Source organism: Labeo rohita, chromosome 7 (genome assembly GCF_022985175.1).
Source record: "Labeo rohita strain BAU-BD-2019 chromosome 7, IGBB_LRoh.1.0, whole genome shotgun sequence".
NCBI lineage: Eukaryota > Metazoa > Chordata > Actinopteri > Cypriniformes > Cyprinidae > Labeo > Labeo rohita.
This window is the reverse complement of record NC_066875.1, coordinates 2333927-2350284: the sequence shown is the minus strand read 5'-3', so window position 1 is coordinate 2350284 and position 16358 is coordinate 2333927. Positions and strand designations below refer to the sequence as shown.

General features: G+C 33.7%; 1 protein-coding gene across 2 annotated transcripts in view; it reads left to right on the top strand.

Moving 5' to 3' along the window:
* Positions 1-16358, top strand: part of LOC127168227 (phospholipid-transporting ATPase ABCA1) — a 183456-nt gene that overhangs the window by 92058 nt on the left and 75040 nt on the right. For both annotated transcript variants that reach the window (XM_051114869.1, XM_051114870.1), the window contains exons 17-22: positions 2294-2498; positions 4576-4692; positions 4773-4944; positions 8085-8216; positions 10093-10232; positions 10324-10461. In XM_051114869.1, coding sequence (XP_050970826.1) covers positions 2294-2498; positions 4576-4692; positions 4773-4944; positions 8085-8216; positions 10093-10232; positions 10324-10461 — 904 coding nt within the window. The remainder of the gene's footprint in view (positions 1-2293; positions 2499-4575; positions 4693-4772; positions 4945-8084; positions 8217-10092; positions 10233-10323; positions 10462-16358) is intronic.

The window sequence follows — 16358 nt, the reverse complement described above, 5'->3', positions numbered from 1 at the left end:
AAAAAAAAAAAAAAAAAAAACAACACATATTAATAAATAATTAAAGTATAAATAAAACTATGTGGCATTCAAAATATGGGGCATTCTACAGAATTGGTGCAAAGTCAGAGTTGGAAACATCTTGGGAAAAAAATAGTCTTTTCCAATAAATTTTGCATGTTTGCAAAGGTTGCAAAATTTGCAAACATCCAAGGTACACATTTCCAGTAAATGTGCAGTTAATTCTCATATTGCATTTTCAGAGTTTTGGAATATTTGTCCTCTTGCCAAAATCTCACCTATTAAGATTTTTACCGTGTATGTGTGTGTGTGTGTGTGTGTGTGTATGTATGTGTATATATATATATATATATATTTTATATATTAATTTTTTACATTTTTTTTTCTATTTTATTAAATAGCAGAGATAAATCAGAGGTAAATCAATAGCAATTTTACCAATATTTCAAGTGTCATTTATGAGATTTGTATTTTGAATCCAATAATTCTTTGTAAAAGGCAAAGTGTTGATCATACTGATTTCAAAGTTAAGTATTCATTAGTTTGAATGTACATTGAACCAAACACTGGCATATAACCAGCATGTAACGTTTAGTATACTTTACTTTTGACAAAACATCCCATGTTTCGGCCATGACTGCACATTTTCATTAGTGACAGTAATGTTTTGATAGTGACCATCACATTACAGAATTTTAACTCGCATACTAAATTATACTAACATACTAAAAATCTAGTTTATTTTCCCCAAATGATGACACGTATCGGTCATGAGTAGTGACAATTTTAGATATTTTTGAGGCCAGCTCAAACATGTTAATCAGCACATGGTTAGCTAGCACAGTTCTGAACAGTGGTACTCCCATAAAAGCCAAATGTTATGGAATAACTCCCAAAAAAGTGTGTTTGATTGCAGAAAAAAAAGATGCTTGGTAGTGACGTTTCTTACAGATTCTTACAGAAGTTACACACAGATTTTTCATATTTTTGAACACATTTACCTCAAAATGATGGGCTAAAATGATCTACTCACACCTTGTAGCTATGAGAGAGACACAAGAATATTTCCTTATCATAAATGTGAGGGTGTGGTTAAAATCAGTCTCAGCCAATGGACTAAAACATGCACTGTTTCGGTAGCGACATAAATAAATGTGGGACACTTTTTTTTACATAAAGGTTCTTAATTTACAAAGAAAATATAAAATATATTTTTTTGAACTTCATTAAAACAAAACAAAACAAAACAAAAAAACAAACAAACAATGGCATAAAATGCAAAAAAAACAAAACAAAAAAAAAACATTTTAAATATAATTTTCATAAGTTGAAATTTAGTGGTTAGTGTTCGGGACAGCCGCCTTCCAATTGAAAGTACCGACTATATGATGATTTTATATATATTAAGCTTACTGATATGTAAAATATGATTGTGGGTTTCAACAGATAATAGAAGGATCTTAACAATTAAGATTTGAATACTTAAAACACTTTTTAAATGTGTTTTTTTTGGTTGTGGAACAGCAGTTTGCACCAACTCTGTAGAATGGCCCCTTTACAACAAAGCCCAAGATCTGCACAGGATCATGAAACAAAAGAGAAGAAAAATTTGTACTTCCTTTCCACAAGAATGTGCAGAGTTAGAAATGAGGAGAGGAGAGAAAAGAACGTGTTATTTGACCTGTGCGTTCATTTAATGCATCACTTACTCACACGGACTGAATGAAGCGCTCAGCTCTTCTTTCGGTACAAATCCACAGGATGAGATTCAGATCTCCTCCGCAGGAGCTCCTCCATTCATCTCCAGTGAGGATGTACATTAGCGCGAGAGAGAGAGCGATAGCGATGACCCGCACCTGAAGAGAAGAGCGATGGACGGGCGCTTTTGCCCTTTGAGAAAGAGAAAGACCAACTAAATGACTTCGAGCCGCACTTCCGTCATCGTGACCAATCAGAGTGACCTTTATCTCACGCGAGGAGATTCGCTCTATTCAGCAGTGTGTGGATGTCTTCCTCTTATCTCTGTGTGTGTATGTGTGTGTGTGTGAGCGTCTTGGCATTCAGGCGCCGCTGTCTAGTTCAGATGAATGAGTCTGCAGGCCCATTAATGTGAATCCTGCCCACACACACACTCACATACTGTTTACTTTGAAATTGTGTATGGCGGTAATGCCGCTGTTTTGATCTCATATTCATACCTGCGTAAAAATGCACACTGTGGGAGAAGAATTTACATTTATATTAATAGCGTGGATCAGGCGTGCGTCTGACCCCTCTGTTTCCGTCCCAACAGAGCCTGCTGTCGTGTGTGGCGTTCGGTTACGGCTGTGAGAATTTCTCCCGTTATGAAGAGCAGGGCATCGGCATTCAGTGGAGCAACATCCGGGTCAGTCCGCAGGAGAACGACCGCTACTCCTTCATCGTCTCCATCTTCATGATGCTGTTCGACGCGTTCATTTACTGGATTCTCACCTGGTACATCGAGAACGTCTACCCGGGTATGACAGTCTGAAAACACACATACGCCTAGGAAATACACAACAACATACATACAAAAGGGGGAATTTTGGGGGAAAAAAATACAGGAAAAACAGTAATATTATGAAATATTATTATAATTTAAAACTATATATATATATATATAAATATATATGTAATGTATTCCTATGATGCAAAGCTAAATCATTCCTTTTTTATTTTATTTATTTTATTTTATTTTATTTTCAGGATATTGTGTTAGTAGAAATTCCAAAAGAATGTTCTTTTTTTGTTTTTGTTTTTTATTTATTTATTTTATAATATAAATATTTAGGGCCAGTGGGTTTTTCTGTAACCTGGATTTTTCTGAACAAATTCATATTTTATATATAAGTTCATAATGACAGACTTCATTGTCATTTCAGAAATATGCTTTTATTTTATTTTATTTTGTTAACAGAATTTCAAAAGATTGACTTATTTATTTATTTGAAATATATTTATTTATTTATTTTAGTAAGAAACAAATTCATATTTTTAAAATCATAATGACAGTCGTTGTCATTTCATAAATTTATTTTATTTTGTTTTATTTTATTTTTTGAATTTTGAATTTTTATTTTATTATTGTTTATTTTATTTTATTTTCAGGATTTGGTGTTAATTTCATAATGATAGTCTTCATTGTCATTTCAGAAATTTTTATTTTATTTTATTTTCAGGATTCTGTGTTTATAGAATTTCAAAAGAAAATCATTTATTTAAAATTGAATTTATTTATTATTTATTTATTTATTTATTGTAAGAAACAAATTCATATTTTCAAATTCATATTGACAATCATCATTTGTCATTTCAGAAATATTGATTTTATTTTCAGGATTCTGTGTTAATAGAATAGTAATAAAATTCCAAAAGAACATAATTTATTTGATATAGAATTAACTTTTTTATTTGGTAAGAAACAAATTCATTTTTTTTTTTCAGTAAGGATGCATTCAGTTGGCTATAGGTGTCAATAAAGACAATTTTTTGTTGTTGTTGTTTTTCTTTCTATTTATCTGTGAATCCTGAAAAATAAAATATGTCAAGGTTTCCTCAAAAATATATTTTTCGACATTGCTAATAATCAGGAATGTTTCTTGAGCAGCGAATCAGCATATTAGTATGATTTCTGAAGGATCATGTGACACTAAAGACTGGAGTAATGATGCTGAAAATTCGGTTTTAATTACAAGAATAAATAAAATTTTACCATATATTCACATAGAAAACAGCTATTTTAAATTGTAATAATATTTCACAATATCACAGTTTTTGCTGTAATTTTTTTTATCAAATAAATGCAGCTTTGATGAGCGTAAGAGACTTCATTCAAAAATGTTCCAAAGTATTACCAACCCCAAACTTCTGAACAGTAGTGTGCAATACTAAAAATAGTCTGGCTCATTTTAAAGACCAGAAGTAAATCACAGATGTAATCTAGTTCACACCAAGAGTAAAAGGAAAAAGCAATCCAGCCCTTCACATGCAAGGCACACATTTCTGTGGTTTAATTTAAGATACCATCCATCTGATAATATGACAGTGTGATATAGGAATATATTGTAGTATAATGATAATAATACAGGAGTAAATGCTGCTGTAATGAAATGGTGCTTCACAGATACAGCACATTTGTACATTAATCACATTTAGTTGCTGTTTTTCATAGTACTTCTTTGAACCTTTTTTTTTCCTGGTGTGAATCGGTTTTCAAGTCCTGACCATGAGAAATATTCACTTCCATTATGAATCTGTGATATTGGGAATAAAACCTTGACTAACATTATAAATGAAGTCTAATAAGAAGTGTATATTCATGTGAAATGCATTTCTATAGCACTTTTCACAGTACACAATATTTCTAAGCAGCTTCATAGAAAATCATGAAGTTAATAATTTCTTCAATCTTCATCCATTATTGCATTTAGCAGATTAGAGCCGGACAATAATGTAGTTACATTTCGCAGTGATTCAAGCAGTTGAGATTACTTATATAGGATATACCGTTTTATGTAAGTGAGCTGTATTTATGCAGATTGTGTGTTTCTTCAGGTCAATATGGCATCCCAAAACCTTGGTATTTTCCCTTCACGTCCTCGTATTGGTGCGGGACTCGAGTCGGATCTGATGCCGAACCCGACCTGCTTCATGAGATGGAGAATCAGAAGGGTAAAAAACACACAAACACACAGCAGATCTCAACAGATGAATGTCATCGACATCCAGCTGAAAGAACGTGTGTACTGCAGGTTTCCTGGAAAAACCTCCACCTGGAATGAAGCCTGGAGTTTGTATCCGTAACCTGGTGAAGGTCTATAAGACGGGAAATAAACTGGCTGTGGACGGACTCAGTCTGGACTTCTATCAGGATCACATCACTTCGTTTTTAGGACACAACGGAGCCGGGAAAACCACTACCATGTAAGTTTTACGCACTCTTACACGTTTCATACACCTGGAGCTGTGGCCACAGGGTTCCCACGGGTCCTTGAAATCCTTTTAAGTTTGTTTTTAAAGTTTTTGAAAATAAACATACATAGATGTGTTATTTCGACAACAGTTTGTGGCCTATCCATACTAGCTTGCTTGATTTACGTTTAGTTAGGGTGAGCTTACGTCCTTGTTTCCCAGGACATGTCCTCTTTTTTGACCTAAAAAATTTCTAAATTGCCTTAAATGTTCGGGATTCGGCTTTTGCTTTCTACAGTCACCATTCATTGTGTACGTTTCTGTATCTTACAAGGTCAGATATGAGCACATTATCAGCTGAACAGCAAATCCTCCAGCATGTTTGTCAGTCATCTCTCCTTATTCTTGTCTATTCTTGGATTGCCAAATCCACATTTTTTGCACGGAATTAGGCTGATTTTAAACTGTTGCGAAGGGTTGATTTTCTTCCGTGGGTAAAATGTTTGAAACATCTTGCATTCTACCTGTGATAAAACCGTGCAGTACTTTAATTATAAATATTTTAAGTTGGAATGCAGATCATTCCAAGCCCAGGGGGCATAAAAGGAGAAAGCACATTTTCCAAATTCTGCACAAACTTTTGGAACTTTTAACAAAATAAACGGCTGAGATCTAGTACAATAACTGTATGTGTAAGAGATTTAAAATATAAGAAGGAAACGTACCTAGAAGTGCCTTAACGATGAACATATACATATTAGGGATGCTCATTTTAACCGGTTAACCGTTAACCGACAGAAAGAATTTTGACTGATTAATACAATCAGTTAAATGGTTTAAAAGGTCTTTTTTTTCAGTAATTCAGTAATCAAAATATGTTAAAACGTTTTCTGGATGGTTAAAATAAAATGAAATTGCATTTTTGAGAGAAAAAAGAAGATAAATGGCGTAGGCCTATAACGTTAAATCGCATTTTGCTATTACATTCAGAAAGACCTGTTGTCGACGCATAGGCTATTTTAGTTCCCCTCACTCCACAAAAAATCCTTTCAATTTAACAGTATTTAGAAAAGAACAAGAATGAAAAATATAAGAAGCTAGGTGACAAGCCAAAACGAAACCATTTAGGCTAAAGCGAAACTGAAACTAACATTGGGTCTCTCATACGACACAAATCCAAATGTCTCCGTATTCAAGATGTATTTGAATGCTAAAATATTATTTGTTATGTAAACCTGGTTTTGTACTTCTCGCATTACAATATCCACATAAAAAAATGTTTGGCATAATATCACGGCAGTACGTTGATAACGATTAAGCGGTGTGATTTTTTTTTTTTTTCCCATATGTTTGGCTGATTGTGTGTGCGCGTGTGGCCCCGGCGCAATCACTTGATTTTTTCCTTCTAACAGGGGAAACAACTCTTTACAGATAATCGAAACTGTAAACGGTTTGCTGTTTGTAAAATAAAGAAAAATAGGATGCCGCTTTCAGCCATCTTCCTTTTGCGCAGCACAAAAATGAACCAAAACTCTGTATACTAGCTACTTGTTGCACTTTTTTTTGTTTGTTTGTTTTATTAAGTAAAAATATGTATCTTTGTGATGCGACGTGTCCATGTGAATCCTCATGTTCTGTTGTTTGCTGCTTTTTGCGCATGTAAAATTAATCCCGGAAAACAAATGTTGGTATTTTAACGGGTCACAGACACTTATCCTTTCTAAAATAATTAAATCCTAATTTAAAATAATCTTGTCGGTTAATGGGTAATAATCGGTTAACAAGTGTCGGCTGTCGGTTAGGAAAAATAACCGAAATGAACATCCCTAATACATATGCAACATCCTCATATGACATAAAGAAATATTTTGAGTTTTTATATGGTATATGGTCATTGCGTTACTTTGGGGGCTTTTTAATTTTAATAATTAAGATTACAAAGAATGGCTTGTCATTTACATTTTTTAAGAGTTACATTTCTCAAAGCTACATTTTTTTTAACATCATTACTCCAGTCACATGATCAGAAATCATTCTAATATTCTGTTTAAAAAACATTTATTATTACCATTATCATGTTGAAACATCAGAGTAGAATTTTTTCAGGTTTCTTCGGTGAATAGAAATTTCAGAAGAACAGCATTTATCTGAAATATAGATCTTTTGTAACATTATAAATACTTTTGACCAATTTGAAGCATCCTTGCTAAATAAAAGTATTAATTTCTAATTCATCCAAAAAAAAACAACAACAAAAAAAGTCACTTGGCCAGGTGCAGAGCTGAAGAATATTCTTCACTTTTATGCAAAACAGAAATACAACAAATAGAATATCATGTGTCTGACACATGAAAACTGTAACAATGTACAAGGTAACACAATGTAACCTTGCTCTCACTTGAAATGTCCTTGAATTTGAGGGTATGGGACCTGGAAAGTGTTTGAAAGGTCCTTGAATTTGAAGTTAACCGAGGTGTGGGAACCCTGTAGACAGCAAAACACTAAATGTATTTGGTTGCGAAGCGTTCAGTTTATTTGTTTGAAAGTTCAAACTGTTGTTTTTGGGAACTTGAAATGTCAACCTGGTTTATGGTGTAGAGCTTTCACATTTGCTGTGAAGTCAGATGCTGATGTATAGTTTGCATATTATAGCATTAGAAATATCTTATTGCTTGTCTGTTTAAAATCATTATTCACATCACTTGCAGTGGTAATGTAGGGTTGAAAGTCTTACAGTGTCATTTGACGCTACAAGCCTTGTGCTCAAGATTATATAATGATGATAGATAGAAGTGTTACCAATAAAATATAAATATTACATGGAAACAATTAGAATTTATTAATTTTAATTGTAAATAATTTGAAGTAATTATTTAGGAGTAGATAAATAAATGTAAAAAATTATTTATTTTTGCTATATGTAGGTATAATGCAAAATCATGCATACATTTTTGTTTGTAGTTAAAGTGTCCACATATGAGGCCCCTTTTTATATATTTTACACAAATATGCTTTGATCTAAACAATGCAAAGTAAAAAGACGCATGCAGGGTCTAAACATGAAATCTGCCATACATTAGATGCTCTTGAGTTCATGGTGTTGTTCATTTTTTTTTTTTTTTTTCTTGTTAATATTCCTTTTGTTTCACCAGGTCAATACTGACGGGTCTATTCGCTCCCACCTCTGGTACGGCTTACATTAACGGCTACGACATCCGCACCGACATCGACACCATCAGGACTCACCTGGGAATGTGTCCACAACACAACGTCCTCTTCAACGAGTAAAACCTCCTGCACAAACAGAAAAAAAAAATCTGTGTTTTATTTGTTCACAATCTCAATACTGACACGTCTGAACTCTGAACAAAAATGGCAGATGAGTGCGGTTCAGCTCTGGTCTTCTCGAGGAAGGCGGCGGAGTTCAACTCGAAAGCGTCAAAGTGTTCTTTCAAAACAAACACTCCAAAAAACTCAAGTTCAGCTCTAAAATGGTTTTACATGCAAAAAAGATTTCAGAGCTGCAGGCAGTGACAGTTCAGTCCAATTCATTCTGACAGACGTCAGGGACGCACAGGCTTTCAGGAGTGAAATCAAGCTCTGTTCCTGCACTGTCACGCTACCAAAATTAGCTCTCACCTGAACCGACAAACCTGAGTTTACAGCCCCTTTCTTTCCTCTGCATTTATATTTCAGTGATGAAATGATCTCAAGTTCAGTTTTATTCTACGACTGAAGCATTAATCTCTCACAATTCATACATATGCATGAGAAAAACAGGATATACATCATGCTTGACAAAGGATATTAGCTTGCTTCACGAATATGAATATTTATAGCTACTAACCTAAACAGCTTTGCTATTACACAACTAATAGCCTTTGCGTTATTGTTAACAAAAACTAATAATGAATATTAATAATTATCTGTTAATTAAAAAAAAAAAGCTGACATAAAAAAAGAGTAAAAAACTTAGACTTAAAAAAATTTGAAAATGTTGTTTTTACAACTACCTTAGATGATTTGGAATACCTAAATTACACTTAAAAAAAAAAATGAAAGTACATAAAATGGTAACACACTAAAAACAACATGGTAACACTTCACAATAAAGTGTTCTTTGTTAACATTAGTTAATATATTAACTAACATATATGACCAATGAACAATACATTTATTACAGTATTTGTTAATGTTACTTATAAAAATACAGTTGTTCATTGTTTGTTCATGTTTTCTTTACAGTGCATTAATTAATGTTAGCAAACACAAATGGTGGTTTTAATAATGCATTAGTAAATGCTAAAATTAACATTAGCTAAGATAATAAATGCTCTAGAAGTATTGTGCATTTTTAGTTAATGTTAATTAATTAACCTTATTCTAACATGTTACTAAAAAGGTCAAAAACTTAAAAGAAATGACAAAAGCACATAAAATTACTAAAACTTAAATTAAAATTAAAATCTAATAAAAGATAACAAAAATCTTAAGAATACTGTAATAGTATACAAATAATACAAAACTAATTCTGAAATGAGCAAAAACAGTGGCATAAGAAATTAAATGTATATGTGAGTGTTTTATAAACAAACACCTGAAAAATCATCTCCTCGAAATATAAATTCAAATCTAAATATTTAATTTAAAAAAATTAAACTTGGGAAAAAGTTACAAATTTTGAAGTTTTTTATTTGAAGTATAAAAATTATTATTTGAAGTATAAAAAATTCTATTAAATAATAACAAAAATGAACAAACATAAAAATGAATAAACAATAAAAACAAAAGCTAAAAAAAAGCACATCAAATTTCAAAATTTAAAATGAAAACAGAAAATATGAAAATAAATGTCACTGTAATCCATTAATTAGGGCTGTCAAATGATTAATTGTGATTAATCGCATACAAAATAAAAGTTTGAGTTTGCCTAATGTTAAAATATGAATAAACACTATAATACCAAAATCAGTTTCGTAAGAAAGTAGTTGTACACATGAGATTTCCTTTTAATAAACAAACACTCAAACTTGTCTGCTCTCCTCTCGTATTTATACCTGTTTATGACACATTGTAGATTTTTGTAGAAGTATATGCGATATTTGTCTCTAGTGCATGTTCATGTTCTTGTCTATGATGTTTGTATGTTGTCTGTTTCAGTCTGACGGTGGAAGAGCACATTTATTTCTACGCGCGTCTGAAGGGCCGCAGCTCTAAAGAGGTGAAGAAGGAGATTGATCAGATGATTAAAGACGTGGGTCTGCCTCACAAACGCAACGACCTCGCCAAGAACCTCTCAGGTGTGTTTGCATGAGCAGCGTTCACGCTCCCTGTTCTTTCTGGCACGCTCTTTCTGTGGAGATTTGGCGATTGTCTGGTGTATGCGTGCAGGTGGGATGCAGAGGAAGCTGTCGGTCGCCATCGCGTTCGTGGGTGGATCCAATGTCGTGATTCTGGACGAGCCAACGGCAGGAGTCGATCCGTATGCGCGCAGAGGCATCTGGGAGCTGCTTCTCAAATACAAAAAAGGTAAGAGAAATGAACGAATGTAAACTCTGTGGCTCCGAGGATTCAGGGATTGTTGCATCGAATCTTACCAACGAAACTTGGGCTCATGGGTTCAGTTCCCAAGTAATTGACGATATTAACAAAACAAATTAGTTTAAGTCATTACACAGGCTTAAATTTTCACTCATCTAAATGGAGAATGAGATACCGAATCTCACTCTCAGCCACATGAGCTTGGACGCCATCATGATTCTGCTGCAGAAATCTGGCAACCCTTTCCATCACAGTCCAGGGAACATGCTGATCAATGGTGTCGAAGGTTTTGCCGGGTCAATAAAAGCAATGAGCGGGTCTGTATTCTGTCCCTGCTTCTGTCAGCGCTGGAGCGATGGTTTCTAAAGGTGCGCTGTAGGATGTATGGGGTTAAAGCGCTGGAGCAGAACATCATGACTCTCTCAGCAGCTTGTCTGAGATGCCACAACTGTTTCTGCCTGTCACACTTTCTCTTATGGATTGTGACAGTGCTCTTTCCTGTTTTTGAGCAGTGATTTGTATCCACTCACTGTAAAGGTGAGGATCTTCAGGCCTGCACTCTTGTCATTCTTATACTGCTTGTGGAGTGCCAACGACCTGCAGAGTTCAGCTTTGAACTGATCCAACTTGCCTGAAAGAGTCTAGTGATCCTGTAGACCTTGATTAGCTCGTTCAGGTGTGTTTAATTAGAGTTGAAGCTAAACTCTGCAGGACTTTGGTCCTCCAGGACCGAGTTTAGAGACCCTGCTCTGCAGGATCACAGATAACAAGGAATGTTGTTATGAACATTGTGAACAATTGTTCTTCCGGTAGTTAACAGAACGTTTATTCTGATCTACCTGGACTTTACTAATGTTCACAAAATGTTAGCACAGAAACATTGTTTGTACATTGTTCATGGAATGTTAGATTTTTGGTTAGAATCTAATTTAATTAAAATTTTACTGCTTGTTTTAGAAAATTCAGAGAACATTCAAAAATAATGTTTTTTTTTTTTAATTACAAAAATAACATTTTAAAAACTTGACATTTTGAATAAATAAGTTAGCAAAGCATTCTTAGAATATATTTTTCTCAGCTGTGGAGTTATCTGGTCTTTAATAATGTTCTCCAAACATTAGCACAAAAAAGTAGTCAACATTTGAAGTGGATCAGAACCTTTCACTAAAGTTGCCCTGAAACCAAAACAATACCCGTTCTTGTCTTAGGACAACTTTGATTATTTTTTTTTGATTCACTCCAAATGTTGACTACTTCATTTATACATTGTTTGTGGAACTTTTTTTAAATGTTGCAGTTGAACGTTCATCTAACATTTTTTAAATACTACTAATTCTTTCAGAATATTCCAAAAACATTCAAAAGTGACATTCCCTTAATGTTTGCATAACCAAAAAAATAATAAGCATTTCTAAAACATAAAAAATGGACATTTCGAATATTCATAACTTAATGGGAACACAAACGTTTTTACAATGTTCTTTAGTAATTTTCTCAAAACTTTATTAAACGTTAACAAAAATGTTATTTATACATCATTCATAGACAGGGTTGGGTATCGAGAACCGGTTCCCAATTTCCAAGAACTGGGTATCCGATAAGACACATGCATTTCAGTTCCAGTTCCACTTAGTGGTCCCGGTGTGGGTTCCTGGCCTGAGTCCATTCTCAAACCATTCTGTGCATTTCCACTACAGAGAAAGTCATTCTGGTCTGTGTCTGACTTCTCTTTGACATTTACCTCCCAATATGCACATACAGTAGTCAACATTTGAAGTGGATCATCAAAGTTCATCAAAGTTGTCCTAAGACAGGAACGGGTATTGTTCTGATTTTGGTACAACTTTGATGAAAGGTTTTGATCCACTTCAAATGCTGACTACTGTAGATACGTTAGTATATCATTATAAACCAAGCCGTTTTTGTCGAATGTTGAAGTAAACAGATGAGGAAAAAAACACACGTGTAACAGTATTTTTAGATCCCTGTGCGTTCGGTGTTAAAGAGACAGCAGCCTAATGCTGCCTGTCATTAATGTTATTCCAAGAACAAAAAATCATTCACTGATCTTGACTGAATATCTTTCGTAACTTTAATGAGGATTAATCTGTATTTTTTTTATGAAAAGAAAACTGTGCAATGTTTTTAAACTTTTGATTTAAAGTTCAGTACCTGCAATTTGTTCCATTGTATTTATTTATGCTATTGCTTGTTCCCATTTTATTACTGACTGTTTGCAATGTATTGTTTGAAATTTATATAGTTTATATATGTATATGTTGTTTTTGATGTGGTATTTATTTATTTATTTTTTTTTTTAAACCATAGTCAAAAATTCCTCTTAGGCCTAAGTGTGCTGTAGGCTGTTTTTTAGCTGCAAAAATGCTTTGTAAAAATACATATTCAAAATGTTTGACTTAATTTTTCGATTGCCGTTTTAATGTAATTGGAATCGAAACTAGGAATCATTAAGAATCAGAAACGATAACATTCAAACGATACCCAACCCAATTCATGTTTTGTTTCTGTTTCATTTTAAAATGACAATGATCCTCATCTACGCTGGCGTTTTCACTGAATTTCAGAAACAATCTCCATCCACACTAGACACCCAAAAATGCATGTCAAATTCATAATGAGCATGATGTTATTGTTTACAAGGTCATCAAGGATACACACAGCAAATGTGGGCAGCCACCTCATCGTTTTCAAAATTCTCTATTTTGGTCTGATTACAGTGAAACGCAACCCCAGAGTTTTCAAACTAAATTGAGGTCTGGAGCTTTTTAGAAAGTCTCCCAGTGTAGCAAACCGTAGCAAAAGTTATGTGTTTTAAAACGAAAATGCAGTAGTGTGAATATAGCCTCACATAATGTTTGCAAAATTATAAAATGGAATGTTCTCTTCACACAACCAAAGGAGAAAAAAACCTGGATGCTTTGAATGTTCAAAGAACAATCACATGTAACATTTTCATAACTTAAAGGAGAAGTCCACTTCCAGAACAGCAATTTACAGATAATGTACTCACCCCCTTGTCATCCAAGATGTTCATGTCTTTCTTTGTTCAGTCGTAAAGAAATTTTTTGAGAAAAACATTTCAGGATTTTTCTCCGTATAATGGACGGATATGGTGCCCCGATTTTGAACTTCCAGAATGCAGTTTAAATGCGACTTCAAACGATCCCAAATGCAGTTGTAAACGAGCCCAGCCGAGAAAGAAGCGAAATGATCAGTTATTTTCATTAAACATTACAATTTTTGAATTTTGTGTATTCTGACACAAGACAGTTAGGGTATGTCGAAAAACTCCAACTGTATTTTCTCCCTCAACTTCAAAAATCATTTCAAAATCATCCTACATCGCTGCAGAAGTACCGACACAGTCATTGCAAAGTGAACATGCAAAGAAGATCAAACACCCTTAACAAAAAAGGTAAAACAGCGATATAGGACGATTTTGAAGTTGAAGGAGAACATGAGATGGGAGTTTTTCAACGTACCCCAACTGTCATGAGCCACAACAAAAATAGAGTTCAGGCAGAGTAAGACAAGACGAGCATTTGACATTAAAAAGTATAAAAAATATAAATTGTAGTATTTTTATGAAATTAACTGATTGTTTCGCTAGATAAAGACCCTTCTTCCTCAGCTGGGATCGTTTACAACCACATTTGAGACTTTGTCACCATGTCAGCCCTTTATATTATATTTCCTCAAAAAGCATAATTTCTTTACAGCTGAAGAAAGAGTACATTATCTGTACATTTTTGTTCTGGAAGTGGACTTCTTCTTTAACGGGAGTGTTAGCAAACATTCTTAGAACATATACAGTATATTTTGTCATCTGGGATAGTGGAGCTCCAGGAGCAGAAATGCACATCACTGTTCTTAAATCTTACACAAACCCATTGTTTCAGTGTTTTGGACTGATCTATAAGTGCTCAGACTTTCAGTGGCGAGATACTGTTATGATTACAATGAGGGTCTAATGACAGAATGCAGTGATACGTGATAGTGGCAAGAATTAACATTTTTGAGACGCTTGATAGATTTTTTATGGCGTGTGGTCATGCAGTGGTTTCCACCTGAGTTCTTACTTAAATTGGAACATAAAGTTCACATTATAGGCTCAGTAATTACTAGCTAGTTTGTAACAACTCTGTTCTCTTTTCATGCTGTTGTACCATTAGTTAAAAGGACAAAACTTTAGCTTTAGCTATTAGCTTATAAGCTATCTGTAAAGTAATGCACAATTGCATGAAATAATGTTTACATTCAGTGATCCAATTGCAACCTTCAAATATGTGAGCAGACGCTGAAATGTCATGAATAACAGGTAAAGTGGTAAAAATTAGTTTCCACTGAAATATGATACTTAATCAATAATTAACATAATAGGCATTTTTATATGTAATTGGCATTCAGAAACGGTTTGAAATTAATGCAGAGCAATAAAAAAAGACATTGCATTTATTTATGATATCGTCATGAAATGTCAATATATTATCGTCTAGCTCATTTGCTAAATGCAGCTATAAAGTGTGGAGACATAAGGTTACTGTATATAAGATTTTATAAAACTAGCATTATGATTTTCTGTAAAGCTGCTAAGTGTGTTGTGAAAGGCACTATACAAATAAATTAGATTCATTGGACTTGATTGATTTAATTTGACATGCAGATGGATGATGCACGCAGACGCGCTGTTTAGATCGGCTTCGTGTTGAAGAGCCTCTGACAACTCATTTGTTCACATAATGTTCTCTCTCTTAAAATGTGAACAAGTGTAAACGTCAGCATATGTCTGTAGGATTGAGCCTGTCGGATTCAGTGCACTTCAGTCAATCTGCTGTTTTTCTATTCTCTTCATTTTATTACTGACTTTCTGGTATTGAAAGTCGTTTTTTCCTCTGTTTGGTGACTTAAAGCACTGTTTATTTCCTTTGTTTTTTTCTCGTTGTATTCATTTGTCTGGTTGTTTGTAATTAGTTTCTCATGCGGCTTACTTTGGGTGCTGAGATGTCAGTGTAAACCTCTCCTCTCCTCCTCTCTCAGTGCAAGCTTGTTAAATCAGTAATAAAAATATTACACGTTCAATTTATAATTATTGTCAATACTAATAAGTCCTGCAGTCCTCCAGAGACCGAACTCGCATATTCAGCCCATTTCAGCTGGATCGCTTGTGTAATTAGAGAGCGGCTGATGATTATTTGATTAGTGCAGCCGATTATTGTCTGATTAATAATTTAGGAAAATGAAATGATGTGTACTAGTGCAGTTAATTGAGCTGAGAGTGGCCTTTTGTCACACACACAAATTAGATAAGGAGTTTTTGGCATTTGCTGTGTGATTTTAAAGTGTTTACATCCACAGGTGCTGAATAGCAGACTGACATTCAGATTTAGAAGATTTTTTTTAGGTTTCTTGTCCTTATCAGGGCTTCATTTATTTGATCGAAAATACAGTAAAAATAATAAAATTGTGAACTATTGTTATAATTTAAAACGGCTGTTTTCTAAGTAGATATGGGTCATTCCACGATTTAATATAACAGCAAATAAATGTGCAATTTATAAAACGTAGAAATACTATGTATGCTTTCTTTAATATTACATAAAAAGTCAATTAAATATTATTTTAAATAATTTAAATGGCATTTATGCTGATAAGATAAAGGTTTTTGGCCTGTCACTCAAACAGGATTCCAACACTTAAAACACAAGCATGTTTATCTCACTCCTTTATAATATTTTAGTTTTGATTTATGAGGCTTGACTGAGGAAGGGTATATAATCATATATCTACAAATACAATCCTTTCAAAGTGTACGATATGGGATACTGAACGTGATCATTATCTAGCAATTAGCAAATGTGTTACTT